Genomic DNA, 18,165 nt, shown 5'->3' with positions numbered 1-18,165 from the left:
TGTGATGTGGGTCTGTATTATCTGTAATTTTTATTGTTTCAATTTGGTGTTACTACCACATGTTAGGTGTGGATTTTGTTTTACTGCTGGCTTTATGCCTGTTTAATTTTCTTTCGGACGGGATCATGATCTTCATGCTATGCCTATACCGGGGTTTTAGTTAGATCTGGTCCTGTTTGGGTGCTGTTGCGTTAGTCCTTTGCGGGTGCTCCTACTTGGCCCTTTTGTTGTGTTCCTTGCCCTTTTGTGGGTTTTCAATGAATTTGCATTTCGACCAAAAAAAAAGAAGTTAGTTTCTCTAGTATTATTGTTTATCAAATCTCTCATATAGATGGGTCCTAAATATGATTTCATAATTCCATCCAACTCACAAACAAGGGACATAGTTGGGATAATTCTTGAAGGCGAAATTCGAACCAAATGAGCTTCCATCTAAATACAACCTATGAATCACTCATCAACAAACTTGAGACATCTTAGCTTTAATTCTCCGACTAAATTCCTCAATTACTAATTTCTAATGTGTCCATGTCATTGTCTTGGTAATATTTTATCTTCTTACGACATCATCACAAACCTGAAATCCCGACACAAAGATCAAGTCTTTCGTACAATGTTCAACCGTTGTAGCTAAAGACCAAGACCTTTTCCCACAGAAGAGGTCAGAGAGTTTGTAACATTCTATTTCTATGTATTGCTTATATTTTATCAGCCAACTAATTCTAGAGAACAAAGATTTATTATAAAGAATAAATTAATCACCAAACTAAGTTAAGTTAGACAAAGAATCAAAGAATAGGGCTGCAAGAATTATACAAATCAATAACTAAGCTGAATCTCTCTTCTATGGGTGTCGAACAATTTGCAGCAAGAATGGTTAATAACTTAATACCCTAATAATCTAAGCATAGATCTGGCTGGCTCCCAAGTGATATCTCATGCACCACACCTCCCATCATCACAAATCATTGTCAACAATACTGTCACCAACGAGCCTTCCGGGTCACGATAATAATCGGAAAATCATATGTAGAGCCCCAACGGGACTACCATCACGCTAATATCATCCGAAGAGCCTCGTGATGCAGATAGTTCTATCAGCTTTTTACAAGCCAACAGAGGTTGTCCATCAATGCCTAAGCATGAAGGACGAACAATATCCACTGCTTCCTGGTTGCTAACCTGAAAACCAAAGAAAAGAAATCTAATTTAGTGATTTGGCGGCACTAATTTGATCCAAAGGATAGGAAAAATTTATAGATTCAGAAACAAAATTTTGACATGGGAATCTTTATACCTTATCCCATAATCCGTCTGAAGCCATGATTAAGAACTCGTGTTCAGGTTTTATTCTAACCACTGTGGTCTCTGGTTCTGGTGTTACAAATTGTTTAAGGTGCCTATCTCCAATTCCTCTAGATACAGCTAGAGATCCATTAATTCTCCAAACACCATGGCTTGAATCAACAAAGCCACCCTACAAAAAGAAATTCACAACAACCATCAGTCTCAATTCAAATGAGGCTTCATCTGAAATAACCATAACTTATAAGAAATTGGAGGGCAAAATCTTAGTACTTACCAAGTTCTCAATTCTCACTTTCTCGTCTTCCCTTGATGGCCGATGATCACATGTGAGAGCCTCAGCAGCACCTCCTGTGCTCAAGACAGCACGGCAATCGCCGGCATTAGACACAACAAGGTTACCATTCCTGATTACAGCTGTCACACAGCATGATCCACCACGAAAATCCTCTTTAAGAAAATCAGAGTCTGTATTTAGGTAACCATGCTTGACCGCTTCCTCGATTTCATCATCATCCCTCCTCACAGCTTCATTTAAAATGTTCTTTGCCAAGTTCTCTGCTGCAAACTCAGCAGCTTTTGCACCTCCATGCCCATCAAATATACCAAAAATTGCCTGCAAACATGAAGCTTTAGCATATCAAATTCCAATTCTCCAAGCACTCATTCAACTAACTACAATCAACAAAGGCCTAACATAGATTTCATCCAAGCACATTCTAGGAAAAGAAGGAATTTTATACTATAAAACTTTCAGTAGAATTCAATATACTAAAAAACTTTTCCACACAAAGGTTTTAAAACATAGAATTTAACTATTAAAAAAAAATAAAAAGCTACAGAAAATTTGTTATAGTTTTCATTATAAAAAACCCAACTTGATTTTGAAAAATTCCAATCAAAGCTTTCAAATTTCCCCAAATTAAGCTCCCAACACACCTCAATGACTAAAACAAGTTAATCCCAATTTTTATAAAATTAAAAAAGATAGCAACTTTATCATTACCTGTTTGGGATCACCTTGAAGATTAAGAGTAGCAGAGTACCGATCCTCCAAAGCCTCTCTTCTTCCTCTTTTACAAGACACATAATAGTACCCTTCTCTATCTGCCTCAACAACCTCTCTCCTCGACGCAGGGGACTCCATCGCCGGAGCAGCCCCAAAGCTTGATGACACCACCGGAATATAAAGCTTCGCCGGCCTCTTCCTCTTCAACTGCGTCACCGGCGAACCCGGACCCGAACCTGAAAGCCCACTCAGAGGCTTCGGGATCCGAAGCCGAAACGGCGACGACGGAGACGAACATGAAACCATCGCGTCCGACGATGACGGCGCTAGGGTTAGGGTTTCTGGGGACGGAGAGATCAGGGACGACTTGTTGCAGAACAGAGACGACGGCGGCGAAAACACCGGCGAGTTCAAAACCGCGACGGAGCACGACATGCCGTGTTTCCTTTTCCGTTTAATTTTTCTGAATTTTCGAAAAGCAAAGACCGGAAGTGTTCAATTTTGTGCCGTTTGTGCTTCTTTTTCTTCTTGGTTTTTTTTGGATGAAGAAAAACAGAGAGAAGGTTTTTTGTATATATAGGTGGCTCCGAGTGGGGTCTACGCCTTTTCCGTGTTTGTGGGGCCCTCGTGGGCTATTTTTAAGATGGTTTTGACCAGTGATTTAAGGCACTCCTTCTAGAATGTCATATACGCCCCTAGTGCTTTGACTCTGAGTCATTATGTATCTCCACCAACATGGAGGGCAAAAGCGTCCAAAAGGGGTGCTCCGTTGTAAATCGGATAAGGGCGTGCGTGGGAAAAACAGAAAAATGGGGGAATATTTGGGGGATATTATTTTAATATTAAAAAAGGGGTCAAACACGTTATTTAATTTTCAATTGAGTGTTGTCGGAAATAAGTGTTCGGTTTGACTCCTCCCTTAGTAACTAAGCTAGAAAGCTGTTGTTTCGTCGTTTGATGCCGCCCAAGTGGGACCCCACGAGGCCCTGATTGGGGATTTCTGAGAATTTCCAGGAACTTACCGTTGTGAATACAACAGCGATGAACGCATCGTCTTACAGCGCAACACACGTAGGAATCGGATGGATGCTGACATGCTGTGTGTAGTTCTCCATTGATTTCCCACGTTAGAGAATAGAAGAGAGACTGACTCTGACTGAGACGACCGTTGGGAAATTGGAAAATTGGGCGCTGAGTTCGTCAACATGTAAACTTGCATGATTTGTTCATTTCTTCTCTTCTTCTCCTTTCTATTTTTTGGATTTTAAATTGAAGTTATCAACCTGATACTGCCGTACTTGAAAAAGTCTATATTACCCTTCTAGAACGGCAATTTAATTACTGAATTCTTGTAAAAATGTCTCATGAACTTATACATCAATTTCAATTTGCCACCTTAAAAAAAAATTTAAGCAAAATATCCCCTTAAGTTTTCAAAATCCATGATTTATCACCTGTCTCATGTGCGGCAGACGTGACAATTTCAAACAAGAACAAGAAGCAAATTCGATGAAGGTGAAAATACACAAATTGAACTGAAATTTTGTGAAAACTAGATGGCCTGTTCATATCTATGCCGTCTTGCATAGGGTTTTATTAGCTTGCCAGCGCATACGTTGAACCATTCAATCCTTTGCATAATCTAAGCTAAGTTGTGATGTGACACGTATTCTTCTAATACACTCCTTTGAATTACTAAATTAATACATGTTGTTGACATGACATTTGCATCCCCAAAAACCCAAAAACTACACGTTGACATTTTTCTCTTTTCATACCCTACACCTACTATTCACATTCATCACTCTTAAGATATTTTGATCGTAATGCAATAATTCTAGTCGGTCATGTCATTGACCAGTGACAACCTAAATGTTGCCCTAATTACATCAGCTTGGAAAGAGTTTACCCAACTCGAAACTTCGGCAATATGGTTTGTTTGAAAAGTTGCAACTCATCTGATTAAAAGTAGTTATTCAATATGATTTTAGGGTTTATTAACTCAATATAATTTGTGATTCTAGGGTTTATGAATAAATTTGGTATCCCTAGCATTATTGGTGAAAGCGATATGGAAGCACAAGATTTGAAACCAAGACCTTAGATGCCCAAATTGACCATATTATTGTATACTCTACACGTTTTAGGATTGATAAGTCATATCAATCTTGTTATTGAAGTTTATTTTTATTTATTTATTATAATTTTAAATTGGTCTCTGTAGCCATTCTTAGTTATTCTACAAGTAATTTCAGTTTTCCACCCATTGGTGGCAACACATGAGCAAACATTATTCACATGAGATATGAGGAGAGGAATTTGTATAGAGTTTTGGTGTGGGAAGTGAACAATATGGCTAGGTATTTATTTAAAAACAATTCTAAAATTCTTGATAATTTTTCTTCAATTTTCTTGTTATTTAACTGGGTTGTTGACGTCATAATGACGTTAGCATTAGGTCAGCCTTCAAGCAAACCTTGCCTAGGTTGGTGGAGCCCAACTCTTGCGCTGGTGAGACTTGGGCATTAGAAACACATATGGGGGCCTGGGGCCTCCCGGTGGAAATGCTCTTACCATCCATTGCCAAGGCAAGTAAATGTAAATACTATTCACATGAGATATAAAGAGAGAAGTTTGTATGGATTTTTGGCATGGGAAGTGAAGAACATGACTAGGTATTTATAGAAAAGAAATTCTAAATTTTTTAGGATTTGTTTTTGTTTGTACCGTATCTGACCCTTCACTCGTACAACGACACGTGGATCTTAGAAACTCGCCCAAGTACCCAAGGCCTTGGACAATCGGCATCGGCCACCGATGGCATTGTCTCAAAGCTGCGAACAGCCATTACAGGCCCAACTCATCTACAATCGGCATCCTTTACCGATTGTAGAGAATCAACCTCGAAGTATCCGCCCAAAATATCTAAAGACTCGTATCGACCTCAGAGGGCCCTCCCACGAGTCCCACATCGAAAATGAGTACTAAAAGCATACAAAATGCCCTCTATAAATAGGTCCCTCCACTACAATACAGGGGTAAGACTTTTAAGCTTGACTTCTATACTTTTATATGGTCAACAATAAGAGCTCTTAAAAACAATCTTACTTGAGCATCGGAGGGTCTTAGGCTGGTTCCACACCGGTTCCATAGACCTCACGAACCTCAAACTCTCTTCTATTCAGGATCTGCATCTATCACTCAATCGATCTGCTAGATCGTCCTCATCACTTGTAAGTTGCACTCATATCTATCTGTTCAGATTTAGCGCCAACAGTTTTAATATTTAAATTGGTTGTTGACGTCAGCAAACTGAATCGATTCTTGTCTTTGGGGTAGCCAAGTAAATGGTACCCATTCTTGCCCAGGTAAGCCTTTGTTGTTTTGGACATTAGAGTGTTTCAACCGGTTGCCTTTGCCTGGGCAGCAGCTGGGTCCCATCAAACCGGGCCAGCCCAAAGGCAAAACAGCCTAGGTTGTTGCCTAGGTTTGTTGACGTCAACAATGAAAATAAATCTATAAAAAAAAACTAAAAATTGTAGAATTTTTAAAAATAAATACTTAGTTATATTTTTCACTTCCCACATCAAAACTTTATACAAATCCCTCTCATCATATCTCATGTGAATAGTAGTTGCAATGGCAATTGATGAAAACACCACAAGCCTTTTCAATGGCTGCAACTATTCATGTAAATAGTAACAGCCATTTCCTTACCCTTGTTCCTTGCCATGCAAATGAGTAAAAGTGCTTTTAATGGAAGACTGGGCTGCCTTTTACGGTGGAAATGGCCTAAGGTTGTCACTAATCAATGACATGACCGACTAGAATTATTGCATACGATCAAAATATCCGAAGAGTGATGAATGTGAATAGTAGGTGTCGGGTATGAAAGGGAAAAAATTTCAACGCGTAGTTTTTGGCTTTTGGGATACATAAGTCATGTATTAATTTAGTGATTCACAGGAGTGTATTAGAAGAATCCGTGGCATAACTTAGTTAGATGATATAAGGATGGAATGGAAATGTGGTTACTCTTTCTAAATCCATATTATAATTTGGGCATTTCATAACTAGGGTTTTAGCTCTCAATTTTATTCCATAAATAATGTTCATTATTTTTGTCTCTTAAATCTTGTCAGCCCCAAGGTGCGCACATTTCCGGCCCAAAACCGAAGCATGTGCTAAAAAACCAAACCCAAAATTACCAACAACTTCGTGGCCGTTTTCTGTTCTTTATTTACATTTTAATATATTTATTTCAAAAATATTGAAAAATTGAGAAAATTTAATTTCAAAGACCAAGCATAAATTGGACCCAAAAACCAGGCAAATATATCCATTGGGTTTGCTTCTTGGATTCTGGGTTTTGATGGTCTTAACGGTTCCAGAGCTTATACAAGTTCATCGAGCATTCCAAGTCCAGTTTTTGTTAAATAACAAATAATTAAAAAAAGGAAATAAATTGTATGATAAAAATGGAAGAAATTTAGTTCTCCGACGTCCAAATACCACACAGAAATGCAGCATTAGATAGCGAGGAGAACATCTTTCTCGGCTTCTCTTCAAAAAACACACACAAAATCAAATTAAGTGCATGTTGAATACGATTTATAAAGCCTTCAAAAAAAATAAAATAATAAACTGAAATTCATGATTCAAGAAATATAGTTGCTCTTTCTCCATCTCCCTAAAGTAGCAAAAATTTGAGGGAGAGATTAAAGAAAAAAAGCAACACGATCGATTTTGCTTCAAGGGAACGAGTCATTTGGGAATTGAATTGATCCGCAATGACCAGATAGAGAAGCCTTCCCTAAAACTTGAAGAAAGCTTTTTACGACTTTCAACTTCAATCAAAAACCAGAGACCAACTTTGAGGACGGAGGAGGGGAAGCAAGGGTTGAGAGCAATGGCTCTCAGCGGCGCTTTCATGCCCAAATATATAGAGGACGAGAGGGGAAATCCGGACGGTTGTTATTATATCATTTGTGGATCTACGGTCCAGAGTCTTTTCTCTCTATTACCACACCTAACCCTAGTTTCCTTTCTAAACCTTGTGTTGGTTTACGAAAATGGCCTCTTGCTCATACCAAGGCAGCCCAAGCCCAAGGTTTGTATTACACGGATGTTTTTTTTTTCCAAAAATACTTTCCTCTTTTAATACACTTCTAAAAAGATCCAGTAAAATATACATTTTTAAAATCAAACACAAGGGATATATAGCTCAAGTGGTTAAAAATATTTACTCATGCACTCAAGGTTCTAAATCAAGTGGGTAAATATTAGAAACGTGTGCATGAGTTATTATACATTTACGTATTTTTCATACTATACATACACATAAATACATATATATATATATATATTTCACATTTATTATATGTATTTTTCACATATTATTAAATAATTATATGAAAATTTGTAAATAATCAATATTAAAATATTTTATGATAACTGAAATTTTCACCGTCTTTTAAAATTTTTACCGAATAATACATGCACATCAAATTTTTCATTTTTTATTTTTATTATTTTTTATAAATGTGAGAGTGGTAGAGAAATCCATTAAAATCCCAAAACCAAATGGCATCCCATAAGTTTCTCTACAACATACCTTTTGTTTTCATTTTTTCTTCTTTATTTTTTTGCTAAACACAGATTAAGAAAAGCTATCGGCCAGAACAATATGGACCAACGAGGGGGGAAAAAAGCCAAAGCTTTCTGTAAGAGTTTGCAGCAGTATCACAACATGTAAAGGTAAATACAGTGTTTGAATAATGCCATCATGAGTCGCAGGGAGTAAAAACTATCTGCTATATTATGAGAAACATAAGTCTATAACATGAGAAGATGGTGTACAAAAAGGGCAGTGCATACACAATTGCTGTCGAAAAATGAACAATTTTCACAAGTCAAATATAAATACTGAGTTTAATACATGCTGCAGCTGCATTCAAATCATCATTCAATCATTACATTTGAACCTTCCGAGTCGGTGCTAGCTCTACGCGTCACCATAGATGCCTGAAATTATATTTGAAGGAAAAGTTAAAACTACATTTTAATCTTGAAGTCCAACTGTTGACAATCCATAAACACTTGGTAGACTGGCTGAAAGAACATTAAATTGCATAAAAGTAAATTTTGCATTGCTTCAGTGCGAAGAACACACCAATACGAAGACATATCACACCAAAAGATTTGTTATATTTTTTGTTTGTTTTTTTTCATTTTTACGTCCAAAATCTTCGACTGATAAAAAAAAGTCCAAAATCCATCCCAAAGGTTTTGAGTATAATCTAGGATATAGTTGACACTCCGGACAAGTACTTGGGTATCTCTAATAAATAACTCAAAAGGAGCCTCTGCAAAATTGGCAAGTCTTTTTGGAGTTCCATAAGCAATTTCACCTTCCAAAGTTCTGTGTATGTTTCTAAATGCCCCAAAAAACACAAACAGGAAGAGGTCTGAAAAAGGCTAGAGAAAACCTCACTGTTTGTCTAGTTTAAATTGCCCCAATTCAAGAACAGTAAGTGAAGACCACAAGGATGCATCCAAATTATTTGATGACAGGTTATGTAAACCCTTCAAAATGTTTGTATGTTGTGTTTATAGTGCTTTCATTTTTGTAACATGAAACCTCACATTATGAAACGCAGCTATAGCAACCTATTCAAGCATGCAACAAACCACTCATTATGAAAGAGGGTACAGTGGGTGCACTGAAGAAGGCAGTCCAGTTATGCCGAAATAGGTAGTCAACATCTGAACTAGTCTTAAGAACATTAATGCTACAACTCATCTATTTTCCCAAAGGAACGGAGGCTAAACCAAGAGTTGTAAACTGATTTATTTGGCAGCCGAATTCCACATTATCTACTGGCCTTAGCCTACCATTACATCCAAACACATTACCAACTGGCCTTAGCCTACCATTATCTACAACTTATGATATCCAACAAGAGAAAAAGGTTAGAATGTTACCTCTTGCAAAACTCTGTTACATATCGTGAGCCATTGTAAAAAATGAACCACATCAACACAACGACCAAAGTATCTGTCAAGATTTAGGAATTCACAAGTGCAATGTAACAGCATAGAGGAAGGGAGAGAACTTAATATTAAATTTGATCGAGAATGGTGAGAGATGTAGGTAAAATCTCATATCCTAAATATAACATTTCCTCAACATGCATTTCCCCTGCTATTCATTAAGTCATAAGACTGCACCAGAAACATGATAACCAAAAATACAAATTTTAATGAAACTTATATATGGCAATATGGTAGGAACCAATAAAAAAGATCAAGAAAACTTCAGGTTTTAGCATATGGTATTGCAAAATAAGAGGCACCTTTTCAAATCATAACAGCAAGAAAGATTTATAATAAGATCAAGCAAAATGCTTCTTTTTTCTAATTGAACAAATGGTGAGTGTCATGCAACCACTTGAAAATTGAAATTATAAAATCCATTTCTACATGATCATGGATATAAGCTTACGCTCTAAACTTAAAAAGGACACATATCAAGCATATTGAAGAAAAAAAAGGCATAACATAGGATACTGAAGAGATAACGCTCCCACCAATCCAACATATAGAGCCCAAAAGTGACATTGTAAAGATAAATCTTTCGTTGAACCCAATTCATGGCTCGAGAATCTACAAACAGTAAGCATAAGTTGGTGCCAGGTTAAGATGTATCCAAACAAATATAACTTAACAAAACCATATATAAATGAAGCAAAAAAGTATATAAACACAAGAACAAAAAACAAAATATAGAATCCAGCAATAAAAAATCCAGTAGCAAGAGCTGATTGTAGCACTGAGCTTCGCTGAGATCTTACAGAGATTTACATATGCATCTATCTTTTGACCGAAAAATCTAACTCAATTGAATATTGAACAAACCAACCGGACAATCTAAGAGAATTAAGGGCTTGTTTGGTTTGTGATTCAAAAGTTACGATCCATTCCAAAAATTTGGGTTGTATTCCGAATTTACACCAAAAAATGATAATCTGAAAACCGTTCTCACAACTTATTTGGTTTAAAAGAAAAAAAATAAGAACACTCAAACATCATACAGCTATTCAGCAATTCAATACCAAATACGGATCATGACTAATATTTACAAGGAAGACCAACGGAAATCCAGGCCCAATCGAACTCCAAGCACTCTATTGCGGCATTTCCACAAACAGTTGTACCCACAACCAGCATTGAAAAAAAAAGCCCCGCTTTTCCCACTTGCCATTAAACCAAATACAGAAAGATCATCCTCCCCCAGCTTATATTCACGAGATTAGAACTGTAATCTGTTTCTAAAGAGACAAACAGCCAGTCAACAGTGGTCCCATGTGAGCGCGAATCATTGACCGCCACACCATGGTAATTGGGTTTTAAAGAACACAGAAGAGAATGAAAATGGAGACGACGATGAGCTCAGAATTGAAAAGAAAATCAAACAGTTTTCCGGTGAAAGAATACCAAACGCACTCTAAGATTTATAAGGATCACAAGATTTATTTGGGTAGCTTCAGTGTAAGTTTCAGTTTTCTTTTTCGACATTTTTGTGGGCATAAAAACAACACTTTATTCGTATTAACAAGCAAGTGAGCAAACTAAACAGATCGGTTAATTTACAAATTTTTCAAATTCTCCAAATTCTCTGCTGCCCTTTTTCCCGAATCTTTCCCAGCAACCAAACAGAAAGAGAGGCTAATTAATAACTTACCAGTGGCAAAGAAGTAAAGGCTGAGTTCAGCGCAGCAGCTGGTTGGATTGGATTGGAGCCGATGAACCGTACCACTGCCAAGCGACGGAGGGAGGGGGAGACACACAGGTTTTGAGATGGCAATTGCCCAAACCAGGTTTTTTGAGTTTGACTATCCCACTTCTCCTCTTCTCTACTTGATTCGCAAACCCATCTCACACGTTTTGGGTTTTTGCCCACGCCCACATCCACCAGAAAATAGTCGCACAGTCATAATTAGGGTTTGGACTGGGCTATCTCTATGGATTGGATTGGATTGGACTTTCATTAGGCCTGGGCTGTTGTGGTCTATGTTTACCTTTCAAATTCTTAGGCCCATTACTTGTGTGGCTTGGACTTGGGCCAATAGTAATAGTACAATATCTTATCCACCCACTTGGTCTTATATATTGGACAAAAATCTATGCCCGCGCATTTCTGCCATGTCATAGTATTGAGTGAGAGAACAATCCAATGAAAAAATTGCATGTGTCCAAATTTGATGATAAATTTTTTAGACACATACAATATTTTCATCGCTCAACACTGACACATGACAGAAACATTTCGCGAGTTGGCCTTTGTTCAATTTGTGAAAAATAAAAAAAGCCCAAATGTGAATGATAACAATAGCAGAGGTTTTTAGTTTTAAAAAAAAAAATTAAGGAACATAATTTATCCATCAACAACAACAACAATAATAATAATTTAGATTATCATGATTGTGGTCACTTTTTCCGGTTGCAGAAGCTAGTAATAGTATGCTTAAAAAAGATGCTAATTTGGTCATGCTTTGCTGATCTTATCTTATATTAATTTTCTTTCCTTTGTTTAATGTCTAACAAGTCACTGTTTCCACATTAGCCCACTGTCCGCTGTGCTTTTTCATCCAAGCTAAACGCCAAACTCAATCGTGCCCGACGCTAATCCTTATTAGTAAATTAATAAATTCTTAATCTACTTATTTGTTATTTAATTAATTAAGTCGTTTTTAGCATCCTTGTAAAGTAGAAGCCAAACACAAACAAGGGAGAAGCCCTTTTTCACTTAGCATTAATAATTCACACTTAAAACAAAGGATAAGATTTTCATTAAACTGTTGAATCGTTCAATTTGGCTTCATTATCTCTTGGGATTCGATTCATAATATAATTAAAGAATCTCTTAACGATAGTTTCAAAGCTTAAAAAATATGACAGATATGTTACGAACAAATGATTTTAAATCTTACTTTTTTCATCTCTCTCTCTCTCTCAATCATATGAGATGGAAAATTTCAATTTGATATACATTACTGACTTGTGTTTAAAAGTTTTTACACTTCAAATTTAGAGACTGTAACAAAGCCACATGTTACATGTAAGACTTGTGATGGCCTCGACTCCCCAATTTACATGTTGCTCTATGTACACTTCTAATATATGTGTTATGCAATTTAGAATAAATATATGTGTTATTTGACGTGAGTTGATTAATAATACCATATGACAATAGTATACTTAGGTTAGGTTGAAACATGACGTGTCACACTGCTGAATCATTACTTAAACAATCACTCAATCGTGTTGCCCCACGCCATGGCAAATTGTTGTAGATGAAATATAATTAGAGTGGTCAATAGTCAATAGTCAATAGTAGCAAGCTAAATAATGAATTAGCATTACGATTTGATTCGAGATTACCTATCAAACAAAACCTAATAAATAATTGATGCACTACAATCCAGCAACCGGTGGTTGGTTACATTATCAATCGTTTTCACTTGTAAAGTTTTATAATAATTCATCAATGGGTCCCCCATAACATAACAGTGATATTAGTATTGCCAAATTGTCAACTATATAAACGGGTTCCTCACGCCACATATCTTGTACACGGATCATCGCATATCATCAACTAAGTCATATTATTGTACATTTCTGACTTGACTATATAAAAAATATATATTATATTAAATTAATACATGAACGTTTAAATGCTAACCGGTTATTAAGTTAATAATAATCCCGTAGTTATATGTATTAAGAATATTACTTGGCATGAAGAGTTTTTAATGGATGAAAAAGTCAATCATGAAGACTATATAGCTAATTAGACGACCAAAGAACATATGCAAATTAATACTATCTAATCAAGCTTTAGCAAACGCACATTTAAAAATTTCTAACATTATTTTGAGCAAAGATTTTGGCAATTGGTGATGCAACACGAAAGCATGGGTTTACAGATCGACAAACGTCTAAACCCGAAAAGATAAATTGAAATTCGTCAGCAACTGGAATTCACCAGAAAATAGAGAAAATATCTAAATTTGATTAATACAATGTTATGAGTTGGCTTAAAATCGTAGAAAACTCTAGGTTTCAGAATATTCCTAAAACTTAACTAATAAGAAAATAATTTAAATCATATCATGAAAATAATATCTTGATTGATAACTTATTCTACAAATATAAATATATTATAGATCTTCTCAAGAAATCAAGCAATTCAAAAATCTCAACTATACGCCTTCCTTCTTTTTCCTAGTGCCATAATTGATGCTCAAACATGATTTTCCATATTTGAAGCCCAATTTTCTGATTTTGAAATTTCCCCCTTTTTCAAATTTCCTTCGTAGGACCAAACCCATGGTTTGTCCTACATCAAACCCCTTCACTTGTAAAGAACTCGACCTCGAGTTCTCCTTGAATTGAACTTGGGTAGACATAGAATTTGATATGTGAATAAACTCTTCAATTCTTTGAGTCCAAACTTGCTCATACTTGGATGGAATAATCATATAATTAATTCCATAAACAATATTAGAATATGCCAGTTGATAATCAAACTCCTTGAATAAATGTGTTTCCTCCTCAAATTCAGATTTATTCCTACCTTCAAATTTTCCCTCCGTCTTGTGGGTTACTATATCATCAATTAATTCAACCTCCATTACAATAATTTCTTCTTATTTGACGTCTTCCTCCATCTTTTCTTCGCTAGCTATACTTTTGGGTTGATCAATTTTGTAATTATTCCTTGACAAATATATATCATATTCAAAAGGAAATAATTTTTTCACAAGAAGTCTTTTCATCCTACGCAAAGAAGCGATAGGATTTTTACCTTGTTTCTTCATAGATTTTAGCATTTGACCCCATCAAGAAGTGACATCGCCTCTTAAATGAGACACAACAATTTTCACCATATGCTCTTCTGAAATTGCTATTGTAGCAAATATTTCCTCTACATCTGCAACCCATTCGAGAAACCATTCAATGCAGTCATTTCCCAAAAAGCATGGAACATCTGCAACATAGGATTGATGAGGTTGGTTTCGAGCAAATCCACTAGCACGTTCCCCTTCAATATTTGATATTTTCCCCACGACCATCGTCGATGAGGTTTGCGTACCTCCCATCGCCGATCGTTATTGAGAAGGCAAATCCTTGCTCTGAATGATGACCCGCTCAAATACCACTTGATGCAGCGTGACAATTGATTGGTTAAATCTTAGTATAAAACATGTGACTCTGGAATCCACCAGGAAGATATGAGGAAACCTAAAGGTTTATTTAATAAACTGGAATAACAAAACATAACCCTAGCCACAGGTAAAGTATGCTTAAATACTCATAGAATAGGAATAACAAAGGAATTAAAATAGGAAAATAACAAAGTTTCTAAAAACTTTAAAAACTTTAAAACTGAATTTCGGGCTAGTAAACGATCTCGAATGCCTGAAAAAGTCCGTACATCATAGCAAAGCAATGTATTTTATCCGTGACGCCGATCTCTTTGAATCGATGGGTCATGAATCCAATTCTAAGCTCGGACCCCAAATCTACAATTTACTCTATTTGCCTTTACACGCGTCACTCTAGCACCTCTTCAATAACATCAATTGGCAATTTGAAATGGAAAGGCAAGTCAATCAAGTTTACCGACTAGTCATTCATTGGATGATACTTTTGTTCCTAACGATTACAAGAGGTTTCAAATTGTAACTTCAACCTCATTGATGAAAGAAAAAGAACAAAGATAACCCGACAAGCCAACCAAGCTGGTCACATCGGAGTGGACCATGGTTAAAGCTTAGCTGCAACTAAGACAACCCGTCATTGTCCATTGCTTAATAAAATGAAAATCATACAAATTTCTCTTTTGATTTTCTTTGCACTTCCTGATAATCACATGCCCCATTTTTCCCATCCTGGCATGTCTCCCACAAACAAAGTTGAAAGTACCAACCCTACAAACCCCACTGGTTGTTGCCCATGAATAAATAAATTATAATTAACAGCTTACTCTATCTTCATGCTCTATTTTACATACTAACAATGTATTTACTAAGTAAATCGACATATCATGTTGCGTACAAGATAGAAACAATAATTTCTTCAAACAGAAGAAGAAAGCAATAGGATAAACATCGACAGTATTATCAGTTCGGTTCTTCGAATTAACAGGTGCGCCATATGTCCTTTTCCTTTTTGTCTACAGCTGAGAACAGGATAAGGCCTATTACTCTATCCAGCAGATGATTGTGATCATCTATGCCTGCAATTATCTGATTCCTTTTTGGCCTTTTTTCTCTTTTATATCTGTTTAGTTATGCACATACATATATGTCTACCGATGAATGATCTTTACATCTTGTCATTATGGGATTCACGTGAGCTAGATATTAAATCCATATGCTGTGTAATGCCAGTATATAATTGGCATCACTGTCCGCTACCCCATATCAAGACCCAAGCATACCAAGATCTCTTTGAAAACTTATATAAAAAACAGGTTTATATAGAAAAAGAGATTAACTGCAAAATATGACAACAGAATTATGTGAGGGAGAAATATAGAAAAAATGGTAAAACAGCAAAACCCACTCAAAAGTGAAAGAATAATAATAAAATGAATACACCTACCGCAATATTCTATAACCACTCTTACATTTGGTGTGCTAGTTGTGGTGTCATCGCGATCATCAAACTTGATTGGTTTACGCCTAATAAATATATATAAGTGTAAGTTTATGCTAATGACGACTGATGATGATGATGTTAATGAATATTATTAACACCAATAATAATAACAGCAAACAACAACATCACCAATACGATATCAACGAAGCTCATGCAACTAATTTTTTAGCAACAAATTGTTCACAAATATTTTTAAAATGTGGAAACAGATCATGGTTCAGAAATATAATTTTTAATTCACCAAAAAAAGCATTATGAATTATTTATTTATCCCCATCTGCAACCACCACTTGTCAATCTTATCCCAACCTTTTGTGAATTATTGGTCGATGAATAGATGAAAGGTATGGAATAATTAAAGTAATTTTCAACCCCAAAAACGTAGAATTAAAAAGAAAATTTATTATAATATTTTGTTTTATAAGTTTAAGCATCAAGGACCTACCCATGTTACCCAAAGTCAGTGAGAGATGATTTAGAAAAATAAAAAAACCGAAGCCGTTTGTGCACGCAGAAAAATGTATCACTCTCTCTTTAGTACCCTTTTAAAGGCCACCATTAATTGAAGGTGATGGTGAAAGAGGCACACCAGAATTTGTCTGGTGTAAAAATGAGCCAGCATAGAAAAGCATGGCTTATCCATTATCCAAAAGCCGGAGAGAAAGCTCTAGTGCCCTTTTGAAGTCGAAATTTTGGCATATTAACATTTTTTTTTTCCTCATAAAGTACAATGATGTTTTTACCAAAGATAACGATTTTTATTTTTATTTATCAAAATGAAAATTTTCATTATATAAATTCTTACAATACAATCAAGAGAATATAACCAATCGCGTAACCATGAATTTTTTAATTGATGGGCTCGCTAAAGTTATTAGCTAAAATATTATTATCATTAATTTATATACTAGTGCATCACCACTTTGCGATGCTAAAATAGGTGAGCCACATCATAAAAAAAATCTCTCCAATAGCCTTGTAAAACTCAGTCATCAAAGCTGCAATCTCTTTCTCTTTCTTCAAAACTGGTAAGTTGATTTTGACTCTTCAAAACATTTAATTTTAATTTAGAAAAACAAAACCTATCTTTAAAATCTTAAAAAGATGCTTTTTTTTTTTTCAGATAATAAATACATAGACTTTTTTTTTCACATATTTGCATTATTTTTCATGATATTGCATTAATTAAATTGAAGAGTCTATTGGAGCAAAAATTATTCAAGTAGCAAATAAACCTTTTCAAATTGACATATAAGTCAATAAACTTTAATTTAAAGAATTTAATTTGCTATTTACTATTGGAGATATTTGGCATAAGGATGTATGTAGCCATAAATGTGGATCAATAAACCCTCTTATAAGAACCCAAGTAGGTACGTACAGGTACAACACTGATATTATATATATATATATATATATATATATATATATATATATTATTTTGAAGAATAAATGAATTTCAAGGGATGCATGTACCCTTATATGCGGATCAATGAACCCTCTAAGAAATTGTATACCCACATAAATTTTTAAAAAAAGAAAAAAAAGAAAGAAAAAAAAACCCCTCCAAGAAATTGGAAAATTGAACTTTCCAAAGAAAGGGACATTAAAAATGTGCAATAGGTTATCTGTCTTATATATCCATGCAAGCATGACATGTCGACTCGATCGCATACCTAATCTTCCGTTATTTTTCCTTTTCCACAAAAAAAACCTAGATTTTTTCAGATGGTCCAAAGAAACCAAAGAATTTTCTTTTCTATAATATATAATACCCACTTCGCACGCGCTTCCGGACCTGTAAGACGCTTTTTATATAAAAAAATTAATTTAATTTAGAATTAAAAAATATAATAAGTAGTTGTGTTCCATAAAAATAGGATTTATTATATGATTTTTCTTTTAATTTTAACAGTTTTAAATATGAAAAAAATGTGAATTTACCACATTATTCTATTTAATTAATAATTTCAATTCTTAATATTTGCATTAACCAAGGGTATTTTTTAATATTTTGAATATTTTACCATTCTCTGCATTTTGCTTTATATATAGATTATAAAAAATAAAATAAAAAGGAAAACTACAGATCGACCTTGATATGTTATGTTTATTTTTCTTTG

The 18,165-nt window shown here is 35.1% G+C and overlaps 2 protein-coding genes and 1 non-coding gene across 3 annotated transcripts; all 3 read right to left on the bottom strand.

Moving 5' to 3' along the window:
• Positions 1–720: 720 nt before the first annotated feature.
• Positions 721–2,864, bottom strand: LOC110758734 (putative protein phosphatase 2C 25). The gene is made up of 4 exons (XM_021960651.2): positions 2,312–2,864; positions 1,583–1,921; positions 1,298–1,477; positions 721–1,182 (listed from the first exon to the last, which is right to left on the bottom strand). Exons 1-4 carry the CDS (start codon positions 2,747–2,749, stop codon positions 1,024–1,026), a joined length of 1,116 nt encoding a protein of 371 aa, XP_021816343.1. The 5' UTR covers positions 2,750–2,864; the 3' UTR covers positions 721–1,023.
• Positions 2,865–6,799: 3,935 nt separating this feature from the next.
• LOC148294104 (small nucleolar RNA snoR136) lies at positions 6,800–6,937 on the bottom strand. The gene has a single exon (XR_015836936.1). It is a non-coding gene; the product is annotated as a small nucleolar RNA snoR136 (small nucleolar RNA).
• Positions 6,938–8,112: 1,175 nt separating this feature from the next.
• On the bottom strand, positions 8,113–11,237 carry LOC110758739 (transmembrane protein, putative (DUF3317)). Its single transcript, XM_021960656.2, has 4 exons — positions 11,058–11,237; positions 9,884–9,979; positions 9,299–9,371; positions 8,113–8,338 (listed from the first exon to the last, which is right to left on the bottom strand). Exons 2-4 carry the CDS (start codon positions 9,966–9,968, stop codon positions 8,326–8,328), a joined length of 171 nt encoding a protein of 56 aa, XP_021816348.1. The 5' UTR covers positions 9,969–9,979; positions 11,058–11,237; the 3' UTR covers positions 8,113–8,325.
• Positions 11,238–18,165: the final 6,928 nt, after the last annotated feature.

This window comes from Prunus avium, chromosome 6 (assembly GCF_965620075.1).
Source record: "Prunus avium chromosome 6, drPruAviu1.hap1.1, whole genome shotgun sequence".
NCBI classification, from domain to species: Eukaryota; Viridiplantae; Streptophyta; class Magnoliopsida; order Rosales; family Rosaceae; genus Prunus; species Prunus avium.
Note: the sequence above shows the minus strand (reverse complement) of the source record. Positions and strands in the feature narration are given on the sequence as shown.